This window comes from Cherax quadricarinatus, chromosome 22, assembly GCF_038502225.1.
Source record: "Cherax quadricarinatus isolate ZL_2023a chromosome 22, ASM3850222v1, whole genome shotgun sequence".
Classification (NCBI taxonomy): domain Eukaryota; kingdom Metazoa; phylum Arthropoda; class Malacostraca; order Decapoda; family Parastacidae; genus Cherax; species Cherax quadricarinatus.
In genome coordinates this window covers 32,025,133-32,051,140 of record NC_091313.1, presented here as the reverse complement: position 1 = coordinate 32,051,140, position 26,008 = coordinate 32,025,133, and the positions used below count along the sequence as shown (strand labels likewise).

Genomic DNA, 26,008 nt, shown 5'->3' with positions numbered 1-26,008 from the left:
TCCAGAGACCCTGTCATCCAGGGACTCTCTCATCCAGAGACCCTGTCATCCAGGGACTCATCCAGAGACCTTCTCATCCAGGGACTCTCTCATCCAGAGACCCTGTCATCCAGGGACTCATCCAGAGACCCTGTCATCCAGGGACTCTCATCCAGAGATCCTGTCATCCAGGGACTCTCATCCAGAGACCCTGTCATCCAGGGACTCTCATCCAGAGACCCTGTCATCCAGGGACTCTCATCCAGAGACCCTGTCATCCAGGGACTCTCATCCAGAGACCCTGTCATCCAGGGACTCATCCAGAGACCCTGTCATCCAGGGACTCTCATCCAGAGACCCTGTCATCCAGGGACTCATCCAGAGACCCTGTCATCCAGGGACTCTCATCCATAGACCCTATCATCCAGGGACTCATCCAGAGACCCTGTCATCCAGGGACTCTCATCCAGAGACCCTGTCATCCAGGGACTCTCATCCAGAGACCCTGTCATCCAGGGACTCATCCAGAGACCCTATCATCCAGGGACTCATCCAGAGACCCTGTCATCCAGGGACTCTCATCCAGAGATCCTGTCATCCAGGGACTCTCTCATCCAGAGACCCTGTCATCCAGGGACTCTCATCCAGAGACCCTGTCATCCAGGGACTCTCATCCAGAGACCCTGTCATCCAGGGACTCTCATCCAGAGACCCTGTCATCCAGGGACTCATCCAGAGACCCTGTCATCCAGGGACTCATCCAGAGACCCTGTCATCCAGGGACTCTCATCCAGAGACCCTGTCATCCAGGGACTCATCCAGAGACCCTGTCATCCAGGGACTCTCATCCAGAGACCCTATCATCCAGGGACTCATCCAGAGACCCTGTCATCCAGGGACTCTCATCCAGAGACCCTGTCATCCAGGGACTCTCATCCAGAGACCCTGTCATCCAGGGACTCTCATCCAGAGACCCTGTCATCCAGGGACTCATCCAGAGACCCTATCATCCAGGGACTCATCCAGAGACCCTGTCATCCAGGGACTCATCCAGAGACCCTGTCATCCAGGGACTCTCATCCAGAGACCCTGTCATCCAGGGACTCTCATCCAGAGACCCTGTCATCCAGGGACTCTCATCCAGAGGCCCTGTCATCCAGGGACTCATCCAGAGACCCTGTCATCCAGGGACTCATCTAGAGACCCTGTCATCCAGGGACTCTCATCCAGAGACCCTGTCATCCAGGGAGTCATCCAGAGACCCTGTCATCCAGGGACACACTCATCCAGGGATTCTCTCATCCAGGGACTTTCTCATCCAGAGACCCTGTCATCCAGGGACTCTCATCCAGAGACCCTGTCATCCAGGGACTCTCATCCAGAGACCCTGTCATTCAGGGACTCTCTTATCCAGAAACCCTGTCATCCAGGGACTCTTATCCATTGACCCTGTCATCCAGGGACCCTTCATCATGAGATCCGTGAAAGTGTGACCAATAGCAGGACTGCAGGTGTTGATAAAAATTTGAAATTGGTGAGCGGTGTGTATTGATGGGAGGAGAGAAGAGTGTTCAAGCTAATGGAGGAATGAGATGGAGGGCATATGTGATGTTCGGCAGGGGTCTTGCTGATGCTGATACGTATGATGTACAATGTCGGGGTGATATTATTCTTCTGTTTTCATATGTAGCTCATTTATTTGCAGAATTTTGTTAATATTTTTTTTTTTTTCCTTCAATTTTGAAGCAGTGATTTGAAGCGTATATTATTCCAATACTGTATTTGAATTTTTCAGCTCAGGGGAAATTTTTTCATTTCCTTCAGACACGTAGCTTGCACACATCTTATTTTCTGACAGCTGTCTGCCTTCTCAGGCAGCTTTTTTTTAAGAGTTGCAGTGAGGTTCGTTAGGCATGATTGGTTACCCCAGGCAAGAATGAAGGCACACTAGGATCAGGTGTCTTCCTGGCCTAGTATACACACCAGTGTGTGGTTGCAGGGGTCGAGATACAGCTCTTATATACTCCTGCAACATCTGCTTTACTTCACCTTCCATATTAATCCAATTGCTGTGTTTGCTCAACCACGTGTTGGCCATTCTCATAAAAATGTTTCTTAATCCACATGTTCCTCATGCTGGTCCAGCTGCTGTTTCACTTTATCAAGCACTACTGACTGCTGCTCCTACCTGCTCCTTAGCACTCAGACCTTTGACAACTACTGTTAATGCTTCGCCTGAATCAAATATTTGACTTGTTCATGGTGACTGTCTAACATTGTTGTTTCTGTACTTCTGTTTCCTATCAGAGTGTATGTATGCTTTGATGCCACAGAAGGGCTCATACTTAAAGGACTTTGGAGTTACACTTCCTCTCCTTGAATCAACTTATAATTAATTCTTATTTACCAGGTACTGTATGATGGATGGCGACGGTCATGGCAGCTGGTATCGTCACTGCTACCATGGCATTCGTATAGTCATGTTCATTTATATATTCCAAGTTTATTCATGGCATATTTTCAGTGTGATGTGTAGTTTAAAATAGCTTAAGCCTTATCTAAATTAGCAGTGAAAGATATCCACAACCCCTACACTAACAGATTACTGTACTATATAGTACGTAAGTAAAGTACATATGCTGTATGCACTGTGTAATCTGTGTATTCATTCTATTTCCTTTAATGTACAGGTACTGGTTATGAACATCAGTGCAGTAGTTTTGCTTGAACAGTTGCAATATATTAATATACTTGCAGACGGAGCAATGATCGTGAGGAAGCCCGAAGATCATGGGGCCCTGCAGACAAGGAAGAGGGCAACAGGGACTTCTGGGCCTCTATCCAGGAACCCTATGATTATATCATGGGTAGCAACCTCATCCCGGACTCATGCCAGGTAAAACAAACAGCTTCTCTGATAATGACTGGTGTAATAATGAGAAAAATGATAATTGAATTGACTCCTATTATCCAGGAGACTACATGCTCATGAAATATAAAAATAACCAGTTTTCGTGAATCCCTTCACTAAATATTACCCTCACTAAATATTACCCCAACAGCTTGTCAGGTCCCAAAAACCATTCGTCTCCATTCACTCCTATCTAACACGCTCATGCACGCTTGCTGGAAGTCCAAGCCCCATGCCCACAAAACCTCCTTTACTCCCTCCAACGTTTCGAGGACAGCCCCTACCACACCTTCCTTCCCCTACAGATTTATATGCTCTCCATGTCATTCTACTTTGATCCATTCTCTCTAAATGACCACACCTCCAAATTTCCACACTTCGAATTCTCTGCATAATATTTACACCACACATCGCCCTGAATAGGACATCTCCGCTGCCTCCAACAGCCTGGTAGCTTTAAATATTGAGTTGGCATCCAGGGGACTTACTAGGCATCAGTTTCACTTAATTGAGTGTTACATTTTAATACTCTACTCAAATAATAATTACAATATATTTTTGTTCAGCATTATAAAACACCTAAAACTATAAATATGAAATGTAAACCTTTCATAGTTCTCCCATTAATTTTTTTGTGTTAATTCATTCCTTAGGTTGGTGAAACAAATGAAGCTCCATCATCAGGAGAGTTCGAATTGTGCTGGGACAGTGGAGATGTGTCACCACCTTACGTTTGGAGTTTTTCAGAATTTCTTGATCAATATAATGAGCTGTATGAATGGCTTATACAAGTTCAACTCAAGTTGTATTCACATTCAAACCCACCAGACAAAGCAGCAAGGATGGTGAGGATTTTATAGCTGGCTCTCTAATACTAAGCAGTAATGTATCAGAAACATCGTGGAAAAAGCTTCTTATATTAACGTCTGTATACATTTGTTTTGTTGTTTTGTGCATGTAGTAGCATTTTTGTTGTATGGGCATAGCTAAATGGCTTTATATGGCTTTTGTGTTGAGAATGGTAGAATGCTAAATGTAATATTTAAGCTATATTAACTTGTTGCAACCTGCTTATCAATTACTTACAGTAGGCAAATATGTAATGTTAGGGAAATTTTAGGATATATTCCTTTCACCAGGAGTTGCAGTTAACCCTTTGACTGTTGCAAGCCCCTTTCTGAAACTGTCATTCTATGTTGCAAAATTTTTGGAAAAAAAAAACATTTTTTTCTTATGAAATGACAGAGAATCTTTTCCTGATGGTAATGACACCAAAAGTACAAAATTTGGTTGAAAACTCACAGAATTACACTCCCACAAAGTTAGTGGTCTCGGCGACATATACGCATCGGCGATTCCGCCGACTTTGAGCCCTGTTTTTGGCCAATTCCGTTGTTCCAGTTCACCAAACTCATAGCTATTTCTTTAGAACTTCATTTTTTCTATCAGTTGAGTACAAGAAACTGCCCATTTACCGATTTGAACTACCCAATAAAGTGGTCAGAAATTGGCAATTTGGATAATTTCACGCAAATTAAAAAAGATGCCGATTTCAAAATAGGGTCCAGAATAAACAATGTAGACATTCTTGGCACTAAAATAACATATCCTCTGTTCATTAGTCACGTCTCTAGGCCCCTCTTATATTATTGTTGCTTTCTATTTTGATTTTTTTTATTCATACGAAAAAATACAAAATTTACTGTTATGCAGACTACTGCATTATTGTAAAAAATGGTATAAATAATATCAGTGCACTAGTGAAAGAATATTAGACTCCACAGTTGACGTGTATTGGATGTGTGGTGTGATTTGCTTACTCCTGAACTTTGGTAAAAATCGAACATTTCTGCTACTTTGAGCTCAATTTCACGGTTGTTTTCATCGTGAAACTAATCAAAATCATCTCTATTTCTGTAATATGTTTTCCATTTCATCACGTGAGACCATGAAAACGAGAATACAATGATAAATACTATACGAAAATACACCTCAAAGTCGGTGTTTTAATCCAAAATGACTGTCAGTTTTGTTATGTACTGTGTGCTGCAGGATTTTTTTTGTGGTGCATACTGACCACACAGACCCATTCTCTCACATGTGAGCCTACCAGCTTTCTCCTGCTTGATTTGAAGCCGCTAGAATTTATGCGTATTAATGTGTCCGAAACACTGGCTCGTAAGACATATATACGACCAAAACAGTCAAAGGGTTAACTCTAATATCTATACGCTCTCATTTTGTGGCGTTTCATTTTTGTTTTATAAATGCCATTAAATTGTGCAGTAAATAGTATTGTAGATATTTAAATTTTGCATGCCATCTCTTGGGAATAATTTACTGTCACTACAGGTACAGTTGAGAATAACAGATCCATTAGGTTTTGTTCTGAGAACTCTTTAAGAATGGGAGGGTACCACTGACTTTACCTGTTTTGCTTTTGATGGGAGACCTCGGGTAATCTGAGGCGAGGTAGTACTAGTGTTTGTATTAATATTGGTAGAATTACTGACAATGTTAAGTAAAAGGACACGAGTGCAACTAATGTAACATTTTATTGTGGCAACGTTTCACTCTCCAGGAGCTTTGTCAAGCTGGCTTGACAAAACTCCTGGAGAGAGAAACTTGGCCGTAAAAGTCACATTAGTTGCACTTGTCGTTTTACTTAACTAGTGTTTGTAATCAGTGCTTGAAGCTCAAATTGTGGACAGCATGGGTAAACTTGAGGCATGCTGTTTAACTTTTAAATATAAGCATTGAATTATAATTGTCTGACCATAGAAATCTGATGTAGAGCAGCTAACATTAAGAGAACAGAGCTTATATTGGGGTTGTGCCTTTCACATCACAGGTTACAGACTCATCCATATTGAATGTCAGACTTCATTGACAACTGTGAGACATGCTTGCTTCTGCTTCCAGATCGGGGCCTGTTGTAGACAAAACATCTCATGATTATGACCTGAAAATCTTGTTTCTATTCACTAATCTAGGGATTTAGTAAAACAAACTCAGTGTACCCATCTATACTAAATAAAGGCACCTCGTACAAATATATTTACAAGAATAAGAAAGTCACAGTACTGTGACTGGAGCAATTCATAAATAACCCACACTTAGGAGAAGAAACTTTTGACAATGTTGAGGTTCTTTCTGAACCATTGTCAAATTGAAACTTTACAGTAGTCCAGGATGGACTGAAATGTCAAAAAGTTCCTTTTCTAAGTGTGGGTTGTTTGTGAGTATATTTACAGTTTGCTTGAAAAAACAATATTTGCTGGATAAAGCATAATTGAAGTAATAGCCAATTTTAAGCCCAAAACCAGTCTTGTCATGTAAAAGATATTGTACATTGCACAGAAATCTTAAGAGCCACACAAGTATAAAAGTGAGGGAGGAAAAAAGTACATGGTGCATTGAAGTTTGTGTGAAAAGAAAGAAAAGCTTTTCTGGTGACAAAATAAATAAATGTATCAGAGTATTCTCAAGAAGATTCTGGGGGTCACTACCTCTGCAGCCAGGTCTCAGACCAGGGCTCCAAGTTGAAGTTTCATCAACCAGACTGTTAGTGCTAGTCACACCCAACCCAGCAAATGACCATAATTTTTAAAGGGGTGGACCGGTAAGCCAGCGGAAGGCCTCGGTCAGATGACCAAAAGCTCCAAAGGCAGGTCATCATCTGACTAAGACCCGCGTCAGGAAACATTTGTCCTGTTTCCTGACGAACCTTACCTAACCTAACCTAACCCAGCAAGGCACCATAGCCCAGCTGATCAAGAAATGACTAAAGGAACTTGTCAGCTTATATCTTGTGTATTAATTTATCTCTTAATGTCCTCATTGTACTCCTGCTTTTCACTGCGTATTTTCCACCATCTGCTGAGCCTCTTGTTTCCGTAGAGAGTGATTTCAATGTGTAGATTCATGATCATTCAATCAAGAATTTTAAAGATGTAAATTGTGATATATCTTTCTTGTATATACTCCAAAGAGTACAGCTTGAGAGATTTCTGTGTCTGATAATTTAAAGTTTGAGGGACTTCTGTGTTTCTGACAATTTATGTGCTTACTTAAATACATAAGTAGGTAGTAGGTTGGTAGAGAGCAGCTGCCCAGGGAGGTACTACTGTACTGCCAAGTGAGTGTAAAACGGAAGCCTGTATTTGTTTTACATGATAGTAGGATTGCTGGTGTCTTTTTTCTGTCTCATAAACATGCAAGATTTCAGGTACGTCTTGCTACTTCTATTTACACTTAGGTTATGCTACACATGCATGTACAAGCATATATATACACACCCCTCTGGGTTTTCTTTTATTTTCTTACTAGTTTTTGTTCTTGTTTATTTCCTCCCATCCCCGTGGAGAAGTGAAACAGAATTCTTCCTCAGTAAGCCATGCGTGTCGTAAGAGGCGACTAAAATGCCGGGATTAACCCCTCCTGTATACATTACTAAAGTTAAAAGACACTTGTTTTTCTTTTTGGGCAACCCTGCTTTGGTGGGATATGGCCCGGTTTGTTGAAAGAAGAATAGTAATTTATGAAGAGGGTTTATAAGCCTCTTGTACATGAACTGTCATATTTAATAAAGGTCTGCTTTTGTTATACCAGTGTTTTCTACCAGCCCCAGGTACTTGCCATTGTTGTCCAGATCTCTTACTAGGCCCCCTCCAAAATAAGTCCTGGTTTATATCACAACTTTTATAGGCTTTCATATCTTTCCTGATACAGTATAGGAAGAGATTGTTTACCATGTAATGATATATGGCTTTTTAACACTGGTTCACACTGGGTGACATCCATTGTAATTCAGCCGACTTTAGTCACATGACTCAGGACTCTTGGAACAAGATACTAGTAAAATGCAAGTGAACTGAGTGTCATTAGTTCTTTAACCTTATAGGTACCTCACACCATTTGAAATCAATTACTGTATTAATCAACACACACCATTTACATTTTATATGTTTCTTGTTTATGAATGAAGCTTTGAAAAAGCTGTACTGTAAATTACTTTTACATAAGAACATAAGAAGGAACACTGCAGCAGGCCTACTGGCCCATGTGAGGCAGGTCCAATTCTCCTACCAGCTTAAGCCAACGCCCTAACCTACTCAGGTCAGGTCACATTCACTTAAGGAAGGAGCACGGCATCTAACCTATTTTTAAAACTACACAACGTCTTAGCTTCTATGACGGTACTTGGGAGTTTGTTCCACTCATCCACAACTCTTACCAAACCAGTGCTTTCCTATATCCTTCCTGAATCTGAATTTTTCCAACTTAAAGCCATTGCTGTGGGTCCTGTCTAGGCAAGATATTTTTAGCATGCTGTTTACATCTTACAAATTTGTTATTTCATAGAAAACAACAGTACAAATGATGGATCTGTTTCAAAAATATTCGTATTGCTGCTTGGCATTTGTAAAAATTTTAATTAACTCCTAAGTGCCCATTTGTAAGTTTAAATCTGTGTACATGTATTTTGGCTGTGTATCTTTTTGTATATCAAAGATTGTATGTAAGTGTAAACGTGCTGAGTTGTGTTTGAAGGGGAAAAGTCTCATCTCCTAGCCCTGTCTCTTAAACTAGTCACTGGCACTATTTGTTCCTGGCTTCAAGGACTTTTATCATACCTTCTCTTGAAACTGTGTATTGCTTTGTCAAAGCAATACACAGTTTCTTATTTGTTGTAATCATGTCTTCCAATCCTTCTAAAGCTGTTAAGTTCAGCTTCTTTAGTCTCTCTTCATAACTCGATCCCTCATTTCCATGACCTCTTGCTGGAAACCTCTGGACCTTTTTTTGATCGGATGAGGGTGCCATGCTAGTTTTCCATATTCCATGATAGGTTTAACATATGTCCAACTAAGTGTAGATGTGTGCATATCAGGGTGTTTGTAAATGTGGCTGTACATATCTTGTGGTTTTGTAAATGTGGATGTGTAGACAAGAAAATATCAATGGAAAAGAAACTATATATTGATTCCCATCTAGAATGCTTATCAGCAGTTAGTCAAAATACAGATTCTCTTCCAATCCTGTCTACAGGTGTGATACCCTTTAGCACTGACAAGTGTTTATAACGCTTGTCATTATCATTGAGGAGGTGTGATGTCTTGTGGTACAGTATTTAAGCTGGTACCTCCTGTACAGTTTGCATGCTAATGATAAGTCATTTATTTAGGTTTTAAAGATAAAAAACTTTCTACAGGTTTTCCTTTGACATCAGTAGAGAGTGAAGCATTGATGAAGAAGCAAATAGTGAAACTATACTACTCTCTTGTGTACTTGAACCGATTGCATACATTGGCATTTAGAGGATATGCAGTAATTCTTTAGCATTTCTGTACATTTAGAATGCATTAGTAATGAAAGATTATAATCATATCTGATAATTATCTAATATTGTATGTAACTTGACAGTTTATAACCAGGTTCAGATTTTTTTCCTTTGAAAATTGTGGAATAAGCAGTATTATTTGCACTTAAACTGAGACCTTGATTTAGCTGACTAACAAAGGAAGGGATGTACGTTAAAGTTGATTTCCATTAAATCCAAAATGAGATTCTTTTTCGAAGCTTGTAACAATAGTAGAGAATTCTGGATTTAATGGATTTTGGCCATTAAATCTGAAATCAATTTATCCAGCAGACTGTAATAATTATGGACAGTTCTCAATTTAAGGGACTTTGTTCATTGAATATTCACCATGAGTGTACTTCCAGCAGGGGTCTTCTCCAAGTGATGACCCGTTTTTTTTAAGGAACTGTGTTCGTTGTTTCTGTTTGTTGTCTGGACATGAATTTTGTCCATTAAATCTGAATTTCATTAAATTGAGGCTTTGCCGTGTTTGTTACTGCTTTTTTATTAAGGTATTGTACAAGAGACACTTATTTTTTATTATTTTTTTTTTATTATCACACTGGCCGATTCCCACCAAGGCAGGGTGGCCCAAAAAAGAGAAACTTTCACCATCATTCACTCCATCACTGTCTTGCCAGAAGGGTGCTTTACACTACAGTTTTTAAACTGCAACATTAACACCCCTCCTTCAGAGTGCAGGCACTGTACTTCCCATCTCCAGGACTCAAGTCCGGCCTGGCGGTTTCCCTGAATCCCTTCATAAATGTTACTTTGCTCACACTCCAACAGCACGTCAAGTATTAAAAACCATTTGTCTCCATTCACTCCTATCAAACACGCTCACGCATGCCTGCTGGAAGTCCAAGCCCTTCACACACAAAACCTCCTTTACCCCCTCCCTCCAACCTTTCCTAGGCCGACCCCTACCCCACCTTCCTTCCACTACAGACTGATACACTCTTGAAGTCACTCTGTTTCGCTCCATTCTCTCTACATGTCCGAACCACCTCAACAACCCTTCCTCAGCCCTCTGGACAACAGTTTTGGTAATCCCGCACCTCCTCCTAACTTCCAAACTACGAATTCTCTGCATTATATTCACACCACACATTGCCCTCAGACATGACATCTCCACTTCCTCCAGCCTTCTCCTCGCTGCAACATTCATCACCCATGCTTCACACCCATATAAGAGCGTTGGTAAAACTATACTCTCATACATTCCCCTCTTTGCCTCCAAGGACAAAGTTCTTTGTCTCCACAGACTCCTAAGTGCACCACTCACCCTTTTCCCCTCATCAATTCTATGATTCACCTCATCTTTCATAGACCCATCCGCTGACACGTCCACTCCCAAATATCTGAATACATTCACCTCCTCCATACTCTCTCCCTCCAATCTGATATCCAATCTTTCATCACCTAATCTTTTTGTTATCCTCATAACCTTACTCTTTCCTGTATTCACTTTTAATTTTCTTCTTTTGCACACCCTACCAAATTCATCCACCAATCTCTGCAACTTCTCTTCAGAATCTCCCAAGAGCACAGTGTCATCAGCAAAGAGCAACTGTGACAACTCCCACTTTGTGTGATTCTTTATCTTTTAACTCCACGCCTCTTGCCAAGACCCTCGCATTTACTTCTCTTACCACCCCATCTATAAATATATTAAACAACCACGGTGACATCACACATCCTTGTCTAAGGCCTACTTTTACTGGGAAATAATTTCCCTCTTTTCTACATACTCTAACTTGAGCCTCACTATCCTCGTAAAAACTCTTCACTGCTTTCAGTAACCTACCTCCTACACCATACACCTGCAACATCTGCCACATTGCCTCCCTATCCACCCTGTCATACACTTTTTGCAAATCCATAAATGCCACAAAGACCTCTTTAGCCTTATCTAAATACTGTTCACTTATGTGTTTCACTGTAAACACCTGGTCCACACACCCCCTACCTTTCCTAAAGCTGCCTTGTTCATCTGCTATCCTATTCTCCATCTTACTCTTAATTCTTTCAATAGCAACTCTACCATACACTTTACCAGGTATACTCAACAGACTTATCCCCCTATAATTTTTGCACTCTTTTGTCCCCTTTGCCTTTATACAAAGGAACTATGCATGCTCTCTGCCAATCCCTAGGTACCTTACCCTCTTCCATACATTTATTAAATAATTGCACCAACCACTCCAAAACTATATCCCCACCTGCTTTTAACATTTCTATCTTTATCCCATCAATCCCGGCTGCCTTACCCCCTTTCATTTTACCTACTGCCTCACGAAGTTCCCCCACACTCACAACTGGCTCTTCCTCACTCCTACAAGATGGTATTCCTCCTTGCCCTATACACGAAATCACAGCTTCCCTATCTTCATCAACATTTAACAATTCCTCAAAATATTCCCTCCATCTTCCCAATACCTCTAACTCTCCATTTAATAACTCTCCTCTCCTATTTTTAACTGACAAATCCATTTGTTCTCTAGGCTTCCTTAACTTGTTAATCTCACTCCAAAACTTTTTCTTATTTTCAACAAAATTTGTTGATAACATCTCACCCACTCTTTCATTTGCTCTCTTTTTACATTGCTTCACCACTCTCTTAACCTCTCTCTTTTTCTCCATATACTCTTCCCTCCTTGCATCACTTCTACTTTGTAAAAACTTCTCATATGCTAACTTTTTCTCCCTTACTACTCTCTTTACATCATCATTCCACCAATCGCTCCTCTTCCCTCCCGCACCCACTTTCCTGTAACCACAAACTTCTGCTGAACACACTAACACTACATTTTTAAACCTACCCCATACCTCTTCGACCCCATTGCCTATGCTCTCATTAGCCCATCTATCCTCCAATAGCTGTTTATATCTTACCCTAACTGCCTCCTCTTTTAGTTTATAAACCTTCACCTCTCGCTTCCCTGATGCTTCTATTCTCCTTGTATCCCATCTATCTTTTACTCTCAGTGTAGCTACAACTAGAAAGTGATCTGATATATCTGTGGCCCCTCCATAAACATGTACATCCTGAAGTCTACTCAACAGTCTTTTATCTACCAATACATAATCCAACAAACTACAGTGGACCCTTAACCAGCGATGGCATCGATTAATGATAAATCTGACTAGCGATACATTTTAACGCAAAAATTTTGCCTCAACTAGCGCTTAAAAACCCGTCCAGCGCTATTCGTTCCGTACCATACGCGTCCACTTTGGCCTGAGTGCGACTCACTTGTCCCTTCGGTGCCAGTGTTTACAAGCCAGCCAGCCACCGCGGTCGCTTCCAAACATACAACAACTGGAACATTTCATATTATCACAGCCTTTGTAGTGATTGCACCTGCAAAATAAGTCACCATGGGCCCCAAGAAAGCTTCTAGTGCCAACCCTACAGCAAAAAGGGTGAGAATTACTCTGGAGATGAAGAAAGAGATCATTGCTAAGTATGAAAGTGGAGTGCGTGTCTCTGAGCTGGTCAGGTTGTATAATAAACCCCAATCAACCATCGCTACTATTGTGGGTAAGAAAACGGCAATTAAGGAAGCTGTTCTTGCCAAAGGTGCAGCTGCTGCTGCACCACAGTCAGCTGTTGTTGTTGCTGCACCACCATCAGTTGTATTACTCGAAGATGTGGAGAGAGTGTTGTTGGTGTGGCTTAACGTGAAACAATTACCGAGAAACGATTAACCCCGGAGGGTTAGCCACCCAAGATAACCCAAGAAAGTCAGTGCATCATCGAGGACTGTCTAACTTATTTCCATTGGGGGTCCTTAATCTTGCCCCCCAGGATGCGACCCACAACAGTTGACTAACACCCAGGTGAACAGGAAAAAATGCCTGGAATTAGTGCTCATATTGGTGAGGTTAGTGGGGAGGATGTGGAAGAGTTGGTGGAGGAGAACAATGAAGAACAAACCACTGATGAGCTGCTAGATCATCTTCAACAGTAAGAGGCCACACCTGAGGAAACTGCTCCGGAGGAGGGGAGAGAGAAATTGACGAAGTTGCCTACTTCAAAGATTAAGGAAATTTGTGCAATGTGGCTTAAAGTGCAAACCTTTTTTTGATGAAAATCACCCTCACACAGCTATTGCAAGCCGTGCTGGTGACTACTACACTGACAATGTTGTGAAATACGTTAGGATAAAGGAACGAGAGGTACAGGCCTCTATGGACAGATATGTTGTGCAACAGAAGTCCAGTGACTCTGAAGCTGGTCCTAGTGGCATTAAAAGAACAAGGGAAGTAACCCCAGAAAAAGACTTGCTGCCTCAAGTGCTAATGGAAGGGGATTCCCCTTATAAACACTAAGAAAATCAACGCTCTCCCCTCCTCCCATCCCATCAATCATCACCAGATCTTCAATAAAGGTAAGTGTCATGTAACTGTGCATGTAATCTTCAGTTTGTGTGTATTAAAATTAATATTTCATGTGGTAAAATTTTTTTTTTCAATACTTTTGGGTGTCTTGCACGGATTAATTTGATTTCCATTATTTCTTATGGGGAAAATTAACTTGACTAACGATAATTTTGACTAACGATGAGCTCTCAGGAACGGATTAATATCACTGGTTGAGGGTCCACTGTACTGTCATTTCGCCCTACATCATATCTTGTATACTTATTTATCCTCTTTTTCTTAAAATATGTATTACCTAAAACTAAACCCCTTTCTATACAAAGTTCAATCAAGGGGCTCCCATTATCATTTACACCTGGAACCCCAAACTTACCTACCACATTATGATATTATGTTTTCAAGTCTATTTTATGATTTTTCTAGGCCCAGCAGGAGGAGTTACGCCGTCGTACTTATCGTCGGAAATTATTCGTTGAACAAGGAGAACGTGTAGCCCAGAGATATCCTGGTTCAGCAGAAGAAATTAGCTGGAGAGTAAACTATCTGAACAACAAATGGGACCAATTGGAGAGTTCCTTCACTCCTGCTAAGGGTCGTAATCAGGAAGTTGAGGTTGAATTAGGTATGTCTTTGTTGCCTTTTGTGAGAGTACTTCATTACTTCTGAAATGCTTATAGATATTCAGGCTGTACAAGTGCTCCTTGACTTACGATGGGGTTAGGTTCTGATGAATCCATCATAAGTTAAAAATATCCTAAGGTGTATATGAATATATGATGAATAAGTAACTACTGTCAATAAGTAAATAAACAAATAATTACTGTAGTTAACTAAATACCAGTATTGAAAAGTAAATAAATGAATACAAATTTATGCTATCAATAAATGTAAAGTACTGTATAGTACAAAAAAAAAATGTTTTACAGTTTTATTTTACCATTGTCAAGTCAAAATATTGTAAGTCCAACTGTTGTAAAGCAAGGAGCATCTGTATAAGGTAATTATAAATTATATTGCTGTAATTGCAGGAGGACTAGCAATTGTATTTTTAGTTATTTTTACTTTTGTATAATTTTTAATTTACATTATTATTATTATTATAATCAAGGGGGAAGCGCTAAACCCGGAGGATTATACAGCACTTGGGAGGGGGGGATGTGGAAGGCATTCAGGCTTAATTCGGGGAACTGGAGCACAGATCCAATTCCCTAAATCAAGAGCCCCTCACCAACATCAAGGAACCTTCCTTGAGGGGTTTTAATTTATAAATTACCTTTAATTGCTCTTCCTTTTGAATGTGTACTGTAGTTCTATACACAGAATATACGTATATAGTTCATGACTGCTGTGTAGGCTGCTTTATTGAAGCATCCCTTATGCACAGCATTCCTGATACAAGTCTTAGTCTTGGCTTTGCCTCTGTAGATGCCTTCCTTTTAGTACTGGCACATAAATAAGGAATCTTGGTTCATGCTGTTCGTTGTTGTTGCAGCATACATGCACAGAGCAAGTTCTTGTTACTCAGCAAGCTGCATTAAGAAGGCTGCCAAGAAGGTCGGAAAGCCCCAGAAGGCGAATACCTGCTCTATCAGTAACCTTATTCAGCAGCATAAGTATAGTTTCTCTGGGAAAAGACCACCAAGGAAAACAATAATAAAATTTGTGAAATACCATTGTACTGTTGGATTGTGTGCATGGTAACATGAATGAAGGGCTTCAGGGAAACCGGTTAGCTGGACTTGAATCCTGGAGGTGGGAAGTTCAGTGCCTGTACTATGAAGGAAATTCTTGTTAGATTTTTACTCTACTTTTGTGTAACTTTTCAGTGTCATGACTGTACACAAGAATTCCTCATAGGGAAGGTTGGAGGGGTAAGGATCTTTCCAGGAAAAGTTGGAAGGAGAGGGTAAAAGAGGCCTTGAGTTTTAGGGGCTTGAACATCCAACAGGCATGTGTGAGTATGTAAGATAGCAGTGACTAGAGACAGGTAGTTTTAAATGGATGTGCTGTTGGAGTGTGAGCAGGGCAACAATTATGAAGGGATTCAGGAAAACCAATTAGCTAAATCTGAATTCTGGATTTAAGAAGGGCAGTGTCTGCACTCTGAAGGAGGGGTGGCAACTTTGCAGTCAAAGGGTCTATTTGAATTATGATGTCAGCACACATTTGGCCAGACTGACTGAATGAATGATGGTAAATATGCTATCTTTTTTTTGGATCACACTGCCTTTGTTGGGGATAGGAGGCATTGGTTCACTTCTGATTTTTATTTACATTAGTGTTTTGCAGTAATTCAGTATTAGTTTATTCTGCCATGTACTTTAATTTTGCAATAAATGATCTCTCTCAGACCTGGCTCACGAGGAAGGCATCCTGCGACGATGGTTGAGTGATATGGAAGATCAGATCCAGCCTTTAACCTGTCGTCTTCCTCATGGATGTTCCCTCCTTACTCTTCAAGACCGCTACAAGGATAATCAGGTGAGTACCCAGTTTAGATTTTGCAAAAAGCTTTTATTACCTAAGTAATTTTTTTATTTAATACATTGGCTGTTTCCCACAGAGGCAGGGTGGCCCAAAAAGAAAGAAAAAATCCAAAAAGAAAGAAAAACTTTCATTCAACACTTTCAGCATCACTCATACCTAAGTACATGTAATTGTGTAATTTAAATATCAATAAAAATGAACTGTGTATTGTGGTAAAGAACTGCTTACTGTGTAGTGTTTGACGAATCCCACAGAAGACAACCTAACATTTTTGCCTCTTAAATAACCAGTTTAAAGATCTTGCTACCACTTTTAACTTTGTACAGATCCAAGGATTTCCCATTTCAGCAACCCATATCCTGACAGTTGACTTGAAGAGGTGGCAGTCTGTGGTTCACTGAACATTACAAAAAGTACTTTTTTCATTGTGCTCATTGAACATTACAGAAAGTAGTTTTTTCATTCTTTAAAATGTTCCATTCTATATATGGACTGATGAACCATTAGGAATGTACCAACAGTGGATGCAGCTGTTATTGGAAGGCAGGGAACACAAAGTAGTTAGTACAGCTGCAAGATTCACATTCTGTTAGATTTGATGCTTTAAGGAGCCACTGGGCATAATTTTCACAGTCAGGATGCAGGTGCAGAGAATTTCTTATTAAAGACCCAAATTGAAGCTCTATATCCTGTAGATTGAGCTGACTAAAGATTCCTTATGGCTAAGCAGTAAAGTCCTAAACATTGAATGTGTCCAGTCATCCTAATTTCCAGATTCAGCATTGCATGTTTGTCTGTGGAATTCACCAGTGGCTTGATTTTAAGAATCATCTATAGACTTGTGTGATCTGTAATCCATTGTTTTGGTATGACACAACTATTCACTTGTATTAATACAGATGACCTGTTTTGAGAGGCTGAAATCCTCTTATGTTGAAGGCATGCTCATATTTTGAAGGCAACACTCAGTAACCATTTTTTTTTTTTCAATAAGTCGGCCGTCTCCCACCGAGGCAGGGTGACCCAAAAAAGAAAGAAAATCCCCAAAAAGAAAATACTTTCATCATCATTCAACACTTTCACCACACTCACACATTATCACTGTTTTTGCAGAGGTGCTCAGAATACAACAGTTTAGAAGCATATACGTATAAAGATACACAACATATCCCTCCAAACTGCCAATATCAGTAACCATATTGCACCTTAAATATACAAATAAATTTGATAATATTCAGTAGTTTTATTTGTGTCACCCACTTTCCTCAGTTTGTTTACAAGAACAACAGGTGATGACTGCAGTGGCCAGATTGGCCACTGTTCTCATCCTCACAACTAACTGATATTTTATTTCTTTCAAGTACTGTACTATGAAATGCAAATCATAGATGCATAGTATAATATAAACATCATAATTGTTCAGTGTATTATGGTATGGGGAAGGAGTGTTGATTGTGTAGAGAGAGAGAGGTGAATTGCATGCAAGTACATTAAGTTGAGCCATTGGTAAGGAGAGAAAGAGGGTTTTACCTGCTCATTCCCCATCCTCCTCCCTGCCACGACCAGTGGCCTTACCCCCCAATCCTTCCTGGTCCGTCAACCACTGACATACACTGGTAATGAATAATTGTGCTGATAAACATAACATAAATAATAAATGTTACTTTTTACCAATCTATAATAGCAAATGTGTATTGAATGTGATTGTGGCCTGTCTAGCATGGGCCAGTGAGCTTGCCATGGTGCACCTTGATTATTGTGTAATGGGTGAGTGTAAGTAAAACATGCCTATCTTGGCCCAGTAGACCTACAGCAGTGCTTCAAAATTCTTGTGGTTTTTATGTAATGGTTGGATGCTAGTAGGACTTGCCTAATATGAGGATGTTGGTCTATTGTAGTTCACCATTTTCCATATATTTATAAAGTGTTTGGGCTAATTCATTCTCATTCATTCTCACACACACAACCATACATGCATGTACGCACACACGTGCATATAGGTACATGGTCTGCCGGGAGGTCTGGTCGGGAACTACAGGCCACAATATAGCCAGTACTGGAGAGAACAGAAACACATACACCAAGAGTCATATTACAAGACTGTACATTACCAGAGCTACTAACAAAACCCAAAATATCAGACATCATCACTGGTAAATTCTTTCTCTTTCTAACATTCAGGGTTAAGCAGAATTCAAATAATGTTAAATATATAGCTGGGCTCCTCACAAAAGTAAATGCAGTATTGAAGGGTTTAGGGAAACACACAACGGATGTTTTGGACAGTGATATTTCATTGCAAAATTACAATACATATATGTAAATGTGAGGGAATAAATATGTCACAGGATGGAGTAGGAGTTGTACAGAACAGTTGAAATCATTAAATACAGGCTTTACAGTGCTTTGCTTTATGGAGTTTCACTGATGCAATGGTTTTCATTTGTAATCATTCTTCATTTCTTCAGACTTTGTGATAAATATATTCGCCATTCGCTATAAGCTAAGCATGAAAATATTTTAAGGTAAGTAATGTGTATACTATATATGCATTTTTTAGGCCTATTTCTCACTTAATACAGGTTGACCATCACTAATGTGGCATCATTAGGACCTGTAGGGTGCCAGATTAGTGATTTTTGCTAGATTAGAGTGGTCAGGTTAGAATACACTTGAACCCATCGGCAATATTTACGCATCGGCAATTTCACCCACTTTAAGACTTATTTTTTGCCCATTCCGTTGTTCCAGTCTACCAAACTCATAACTATTTCTCTAGTATTCCTTCTATTCTGTTGATTGAGTACAAGAAACTGCCCATGTACCTATTTCAACTACTCAATAAAATAGTCAGAAATCTATAATTTGGCCAATTTCACAAAAGTTTCAAGTGATGCCAATTTTAAAATAGTCATGTCTCTAGGCCCCTCTTATATTGTGCTTGTTTTCCATTTTGAATTTTTATTCACACGGAAAAATAGAAGATTTACTGTTATGCAGACTACTACATTATTGTAATAATTGTAGAAATAATGTCAACCCATTCGTGACTGAGTATTAGACTGGCCAGTTGGACACATATTGGACTGTGATATCATTTGTTTGCTCTTGAACATTGGCAAAAATTGAACATTTCCGCTACTTTGAGCTCAATTTCAAGGTACTTTCCATCGTGAAACCAATCAAAATCACATGTATTTCTGTAGTATATCTTCTGTTCTATCAAATGAGACCAAAAAGACTAGAATACAACCATAAATACCATGTGAAAATACACCACAATATCGCTGCTTTTCACCAAAAATACGGTCGTGTTTTCTCATTATGCTCTGTGCACTGCATTATTTTTTTTTATATAGTGCATACTTACCACACACATTTTCTCTTGTATGTAGGCCCAAATTTACCGGTCTAATCTTATCTGAGTGAGCTGAGCTCATGGCGACTGACAGTGGCTTCAAAGTCACCTTATCTTTTATGGACAGTGTATGGTGTATGTGCTTTACACAGCGAGAAGCATTTCTTTAATTCATTGGAACCATGGCTAAGGCTAAAAGTGAGCAGGTTATAACAAATAGAGAAAAAGAAATTGGAACGACTTATGCAGCAAGTAGTGCCACCTGACAGTAGCAGCAGGTTGGTGTGGCGACCCCTGAAATTTGAAATTATGCTTGCCGAAATTAGTGCCGGATTACTGATGGAATAGGATTGCTGATTGCCGAATTAGCAATGGCTGACCTGTATATGATAGCATAAACATGTTACCAGGATTTTGTATGCATTTGAAAGTGAAAAAGGCTGTTTCACTTTACAGCGATTGTCACTTTACAGCAGTAGACCGGAACCTAACTGTATAAATGGGGCCTCCCTGTAATAATGTGAAAGTACAGTACATATTCTTCAAAACTAGACGTATTTTGTTAATGTTGGTGGTTCCTAGATTACTACATGATGTACAAGACCCCCGAGAAGGATCCATATCAATTGCAGCGTCTGACACGATGGAGGGAAATTGTATAAAATACTGACATGAAAGATAGACACAAATGCATTGTAATGCAATCTTTTATTGGCAACATTTCACTCAGTGAATTTTATCAAGTCACAAACATTCTGTTTGTGAGTTTGCATTTGTCATTATCCATGTACATGGTGAATTGTCTTGTTTCAGTGGTGAACTCAGATTACTTTTACTTTGTTTCATCTGCTGCTATTTTAACATAATGGAATGGAAGTTGCTGTAGGTGTGTTCTGGTGGTGACCCCGTGACAGGGGACATCACACATACAGGCTCACTCGTGTGTGGAAAATAGCAAGTTATTGTTTTTAGAATTAGTATGTTATGCAGAAGCTAAGAGTTTCAGGCGTAAGCTGAATAATGTATTCCCTCTACCCTCGTTCTCATCCCCCATCCTTCCTATCTTTCTCTGGGCTTCTCTCTCTCCATGCTTTCTCTGATGCCCTTCAGTATCTACATTTCGTACTCAGGTCTCACCGTTTCATTTATTCATTTTCCTCCCTAAATTCTTTCCCTCTGCTTCATTTATTTTTTCTCCTCCTGCCAATTATTAATTTTTCATATTCATTCTTTCTTTCCTACATCCTCTTAACCTCTATCTCTGTTGCTTTAAATTTTTGTCTCCGTTTTCATCTACTGTTCTCATGTCTTTTCACTCTTCTGTATCATCCACCTCACTTTTCTGAATCTTTTTGCTTCACTCCGTTGTTTTCTTCAGTAGTGCTTATCTCCATGCCCTTTCACCTTGACACAGTACATAGCTAGTACTCCTCTCCAGTTACCACCAGGTATATATAATTTTTCCTATTTGTAATGTGCTCATCTCTCTTGCTAAATTCTAAATTACAACCAACGAGAGGATTACTGTTTCACCCTTTACCATGTGAAACATTGTCACATGTATAAATTTTCCATACTACTTTAAAGTACTGTACTTGAAAGAATCTTATTGGTATGTGAGGTATTCACATACTATTCAGGCTCCTCCTGCATCATCATCAATCGTCATCCTCATCATCCTCTTCCTCCAGACTGGGATAACTCATAGCTCGGTGATTATGCCAGTCGTCTCAACCAAAGTGACAGTGCTACAACCTGACTTTAAAATAAGGAGAGAGATGATAGAAGCTGTATCTTGTAAAACAAACAGCAGATTTTAGTGTTAAAATGTGTGTAGTATGTGCTCATGGCTTGAGTAATGTAGCTTAGGAGTGTAGTGGAGTGTAGTGTGGGGATGCAAGACTCCTACATTGGGTGAGGTGTGGGGATGTAGTTTAGGGGTGTAGTAGGGCAGAGTAACAGTTAATACCTGGGGACGCTGTCTGAATATTAATGTATTTATACATACGAGTAGAAGCTTTCACAGGGTGATAATGCTACCTACCACTGTACCACCCTCCACCCTGGCTACCACTGTACCATCCTGGCTACCGCTGTACCATCCTGGCTACCACTGTACCAACCTCTACCCTGGCTACCACTGTACCATCCTGGCTACACTGTACTACCCTCTCCCTGGCTACCACTGTACCACCCTGGCTACCACTGTACCACCCTGGCGACCACTGTACCACCCTGGCGACCACTGTACCACCCTGGCAACCACTGTACTACCCTGCAACCACTGTACCACCTTAGCTACCACTGTACCACCCTCCACACTGAGCAGTGTGTAAACCAGTTTCACACCAGCGACCTCCCATCCCTTCCATCATCTGTCCATCTCCAATATTCCCCTTTCACTTTCCTCCCCTTCCACCTGCAGCGTCCCTCCCAGCTACCCACGCGCCACATCCCTGGTGTTTTACCTCCTATAAATCTTTTTAATTTCATCAAAGGACACACGGGAAGCGCAATGTTTGGCCTTTGTGGGAGAGGGTTGTGTAAACAGCCCGGCCCGCCCTCTTTTTTTTCTTTCTCCCTTGGTGTTGGGAGGGACAGAAAGGGTGTTGGTTGAGGGCTGAGCAGCGGCAGGAGGGACATACCCTCTCCCTCATGCTGTCACCCGCCTTTGATGACAAATTTGTAAATAATTTATATCCAAATGTGCTCTTATGCTGTCGTCCCAGTGATGGATACTAGCTGCATAACAAGCTCCCTGTTTCGGTTGCTTTTTTTTTTTTTTAATCTTTTATCATGTGATTACCGATTTGTAGTGAAAGAAGTAGAGCTACGCTATTGGTTGTTCTTTGGTGTTTTAACTTGTCGGAGGCTAATAACGCATTGTGCTTGCCTTGTGGTAATAAAGGTTTATAGGTTGAATCACAGCTGTAGTGGAACGTGCTGGAGGGGTAATGGTGTATGTGGTAGAGGGTAGTGTTGGACTCCTAGTAAGGTAGTATAGTGGAGAGCAGTACACGTAGTTGTGGCACTAGCTGGAAGGTAATATAGGTGAGGGGTGAGTGTGCTGGGTTGAGGGTGGCAGAGTCAACATGTTTTCCACGTGTGAGAGGTTTCGCATTCTCCGTGGTGGCTTAGGACGCCCACAGCTGCTACCGTGTTCCCCGGTGCAACCTGTCCTCATAATATATCGTACGTTTTTTTAACACCTTTCAGCTCGTCTCTTACTGAACATTCTATGCCGCAACTAATCACCCTGCTTATTAATTTTAAGTTATTTTAGGGTACGTTACTTTAACGTAAGCTGACTTAAATTTGAATAAATTTATTTATCCTTCAATTAACAAATTACATAAATGGGGAGGCGAGTAACTGCGGCTGGGTAAACATACAAGATATAAAAAAAAACTTATTTTAACGTTTTCTGGTTTTACCCAGACACTACGCTGCCAGGTGTTTTATGCCCATTTTTTGCTTCTTATTGGTTAAAAATACTTTGGTACAGGTTTATGTAACCTACCCTAACCCGAGCTAAAAAAAAAAAAAAACATACGTACAAAACGTTCAGAAATTGACGCTGAGTAATGCGTAAGAAAACGTATGGTGCAAAATGAGGATGGGTTGGTTATACACCTTCGTTGTTTAATTCGTTTAAAACTAAACGCTCATGTGCGGTGTGGGGACAGGGCTTCCACCAAACTTGGCCAGCTAGATCATTGATTGGTTCATTCTCCCGCCATTCTTGCACTAACCAAAAAAATCTCCCTTTATTTTTTTGCACCACTCATGTACGAGTGATAAAGGTAGAGTCGGCTGGGACGATTTGTCATTCAGTCTTATAAGAGTGCTTGAAGGTGTCTTGACGTTGTTACAGGTAGTAACCGTGTATCTTTAGCTGGTGGTGTGACTGCCATGCCATCTCAGTCATTCGTTTTCTTGATATTTTAGCTGGCTCTGCTGCTCATTATGATAGGTCGTGCAGCCAATTCCCTGTGTTCAGTTTTTTTTTATTAAACAAACTTGAGTATAACCCCGGTGTGCTAATAGATGCTCATATATCAAGGGGACTTGGGTGTTCTCCTCGCTACTCCAGATCCTAGGCTGTGGCGGCTTTGAGTGGGTTCGATTAAAATGGTCACCGGTTAGTTCAACATTTGTATTGGACTGCTGCAGTACTGGGCGAGTTCGATTAGGGAAGTGACCTTGGTCTCCAACTTACGGGCGGACGGGGTTATACAGAGTTTTGTATTATGGAAAGTGGTGTATGGGTGGAGGTACAGGCGGACTGTTCTTTATCATTGGAGAGAGGGCGTGGTGTTCTGGCAAGTTTAAAGTGTGGGTGTTACCCTCGCATAAGCAACAGGAAAGTGAGGATAAAATGTGTTGAAGCTGATGATTGCCCTGAGCACGATAGGACTCCCCGAGCTTTTCAATGGGCCACTTATTTTGTCTTAATGTTTATTCAGGTGTATTTTTAATTGTAGTATGTTCTTAGTTTATTGTAGATAACTTTGGTATGGATTGTAAAATCTTCTGCCTTTCTTTCCCATGTACTTACCTGGAATGTTACTAGAGTGAGCAAGGAAGTGATGCAAAGGGATTTTTTTTTTTTTGTCCAGTAAGAGCTGGAAGATCAGCCTGAGCTTGTTGAGGTACCTCGTAGCTCAATGACAATGCTTTTGGAGCACAAATTTAAGATGGACTTAAGGACTCCAGTGGAGAATTTCCACATTGCTTAGTTTTCATGGGTTATCCTGGGATGCTAACCCTGGAGTTGCTAATCTGAATAAAGTCTCCTCTTTCTTTCGGAGATAGATGTAGCTTATCGACTATACGAGAGTTACATGTAGTCGCTTCAAGAGGTCACCGCCCCCCGTGGCCTGGTTCCTAGCTTGATCGACCAGGCTGTTGGTGCCCTCGGCCCTACGTATGCACAACAGTCCGGCTGATCAGAAACTAAATTGAGGAACTTGTCTAATTTCATCCTGAACACAGCCAAGGGTTTGTTGGTAATCCCCCTTATGAAGGGAGGGTATTGAAGAGCTGTGGTCCTTTTACATTTATTGAAGTCTTTCTCTCTGTGTATTCATCGCTCTCCTGTCACCTGTACTTTAATATCAATAATGGTATAAAGATTAAAGTAAACTTTAATTTGTATCTACTGAAATATATACCCATGTTTGCATGTGGTGAAGGAAGTGTTGGAGGTGTGGTGAAGGAAGTGTTGGAGTTGTGGTGAAGGAAGTGTTGGAGGTGCGGTGAAGGAAGTGTTGGAGGTGCGGTGAAGGAAGTGCTAGAGGCAAAGGATGGCTTCAGGCCAGCATGGCAGAATAGAAAAATCTCTAAACCGGTTACTGCTAAGACGTGATTGATGTAGTGGTGGTTGAGTGGTGCCTCACCGTCACTCATCCCAGCTTCACCATCACTCACCTCAGCTTCACCAGTCACACTGTTTCCCCTCCCTGGATGCTCTTTTTGCTACCTGATTCTGGTTGTCTTCTCAGGAACATGACACCAAAACCTCCTGTTTCTTCCACATTGATCACTGTGCTCGCCTTCACCCAGACGAACAGTGCACGCTGAGTACACTTGTGGGCAGGTTGATATTTGTTATTCTCTCTTTACATGCAAAATATAACATAAAAATATTGAGAATGAGTGCATTAAGAAAACTAGCGTACGCAGCATTATGATAGACACAAACGTATGCGTATTGAATGTAAGCAAGCTGGGATTTATATCAAGAAGTGTAAGCAACAGAAGTCCAGAGGTCTTACTGCAGCTTTATACATCATTAGTAAGGCCTCACCTAGATTATGCAGCTCAGTTCTGGTCTCCATATTACAGAATGGACATAAATTCGTTAGAAAACATTCAGCGTAGGATGACTAAATTAATATATAGCATTAGAAATCTTCCTTATGAAGAAAGATTGAAGACTCTTAAGTTACATTCACTTGTTAGACGAAGAATGAGGGGAGACCTGATCAAAGTGTATAAGTGGAAGATAGGTATTAATAAAGGGGATATTAATAAGGTCTTGAGGATGTCTCTCCAAGAGAGAACCCGCAGTAATGGATTTAAATTAGATAAGTTTAGATTTAGAAAGGACATAGGAAAGTATTGGTTTGGAAATAGGGTAGTTGATGAGTGGAACAGTCTACCTAGTTGGGTTATTGAGGCTGGGACTTTGGGTAGTTTCAAATTTAGGTTGGATAAGTACATGAGTGGGAGGGGTTGGATTTGAGTGGGACTTTCACATCAGAGCTAATTTCTTGGGTGGCATTGAAAATTGGGTTGGATGAATTGTAAAGGACCTGCCTAGTATGGGCCAACAGGCCTCCTGCAGTGTTCCTCCTTTCTTATGTTCTTATGAAATAGAAGAGTGAGACGGTCGCGGCCAGGATCTGTTTAGGTAACTTGTATTATGTGGGAGGTTAGTGAAGCATAGACAGTGTGTGTGGGAGGGGGGAAAGAACACACATTTCCACATTGTATCTTATCTTTGTGCTCATCTCCA

At 40.5% G+C, this 26,008-nt stretch overlaps 1 protein-coding gene across 5 annotated transcripts in view; it reads left to right on the top strand.

Annotated features, from left to right (window-relative positions):
* Nucleotides 1-26,008, top strand: part of LOC128689731 (uncharacterized) — a 365,227-nt gene that overhangs the window by 59,983 nt on the left and 279,236 nt on the right. For 4 of the 5 annotated variants that reach the window (XM_070087628.1, XM_070087629.1, XM_070087630.1 and 1 more), the window contains 4 exons: nt 2,737-2,875; nt 3,544-3,735; nt 14,067-14,265; nt 15,994-16,124. In XM_070087628.1, coding sequence (XP_069943729.1) covers nt 2,737-2,875; nt 3,544-3,735; nt 14,067-14,265; nt 15,994-16,124 — 661 coding nt within the window. The remainder of the gene's footprint in view (nt 1-2,736; nt 2,876-3,543; nt 3,736-14,066; nt 14,266-15,993; nt 16,125-26,008) is intronic. The other variant, XM_070087631.1, reaches the window with a different exon arrangement.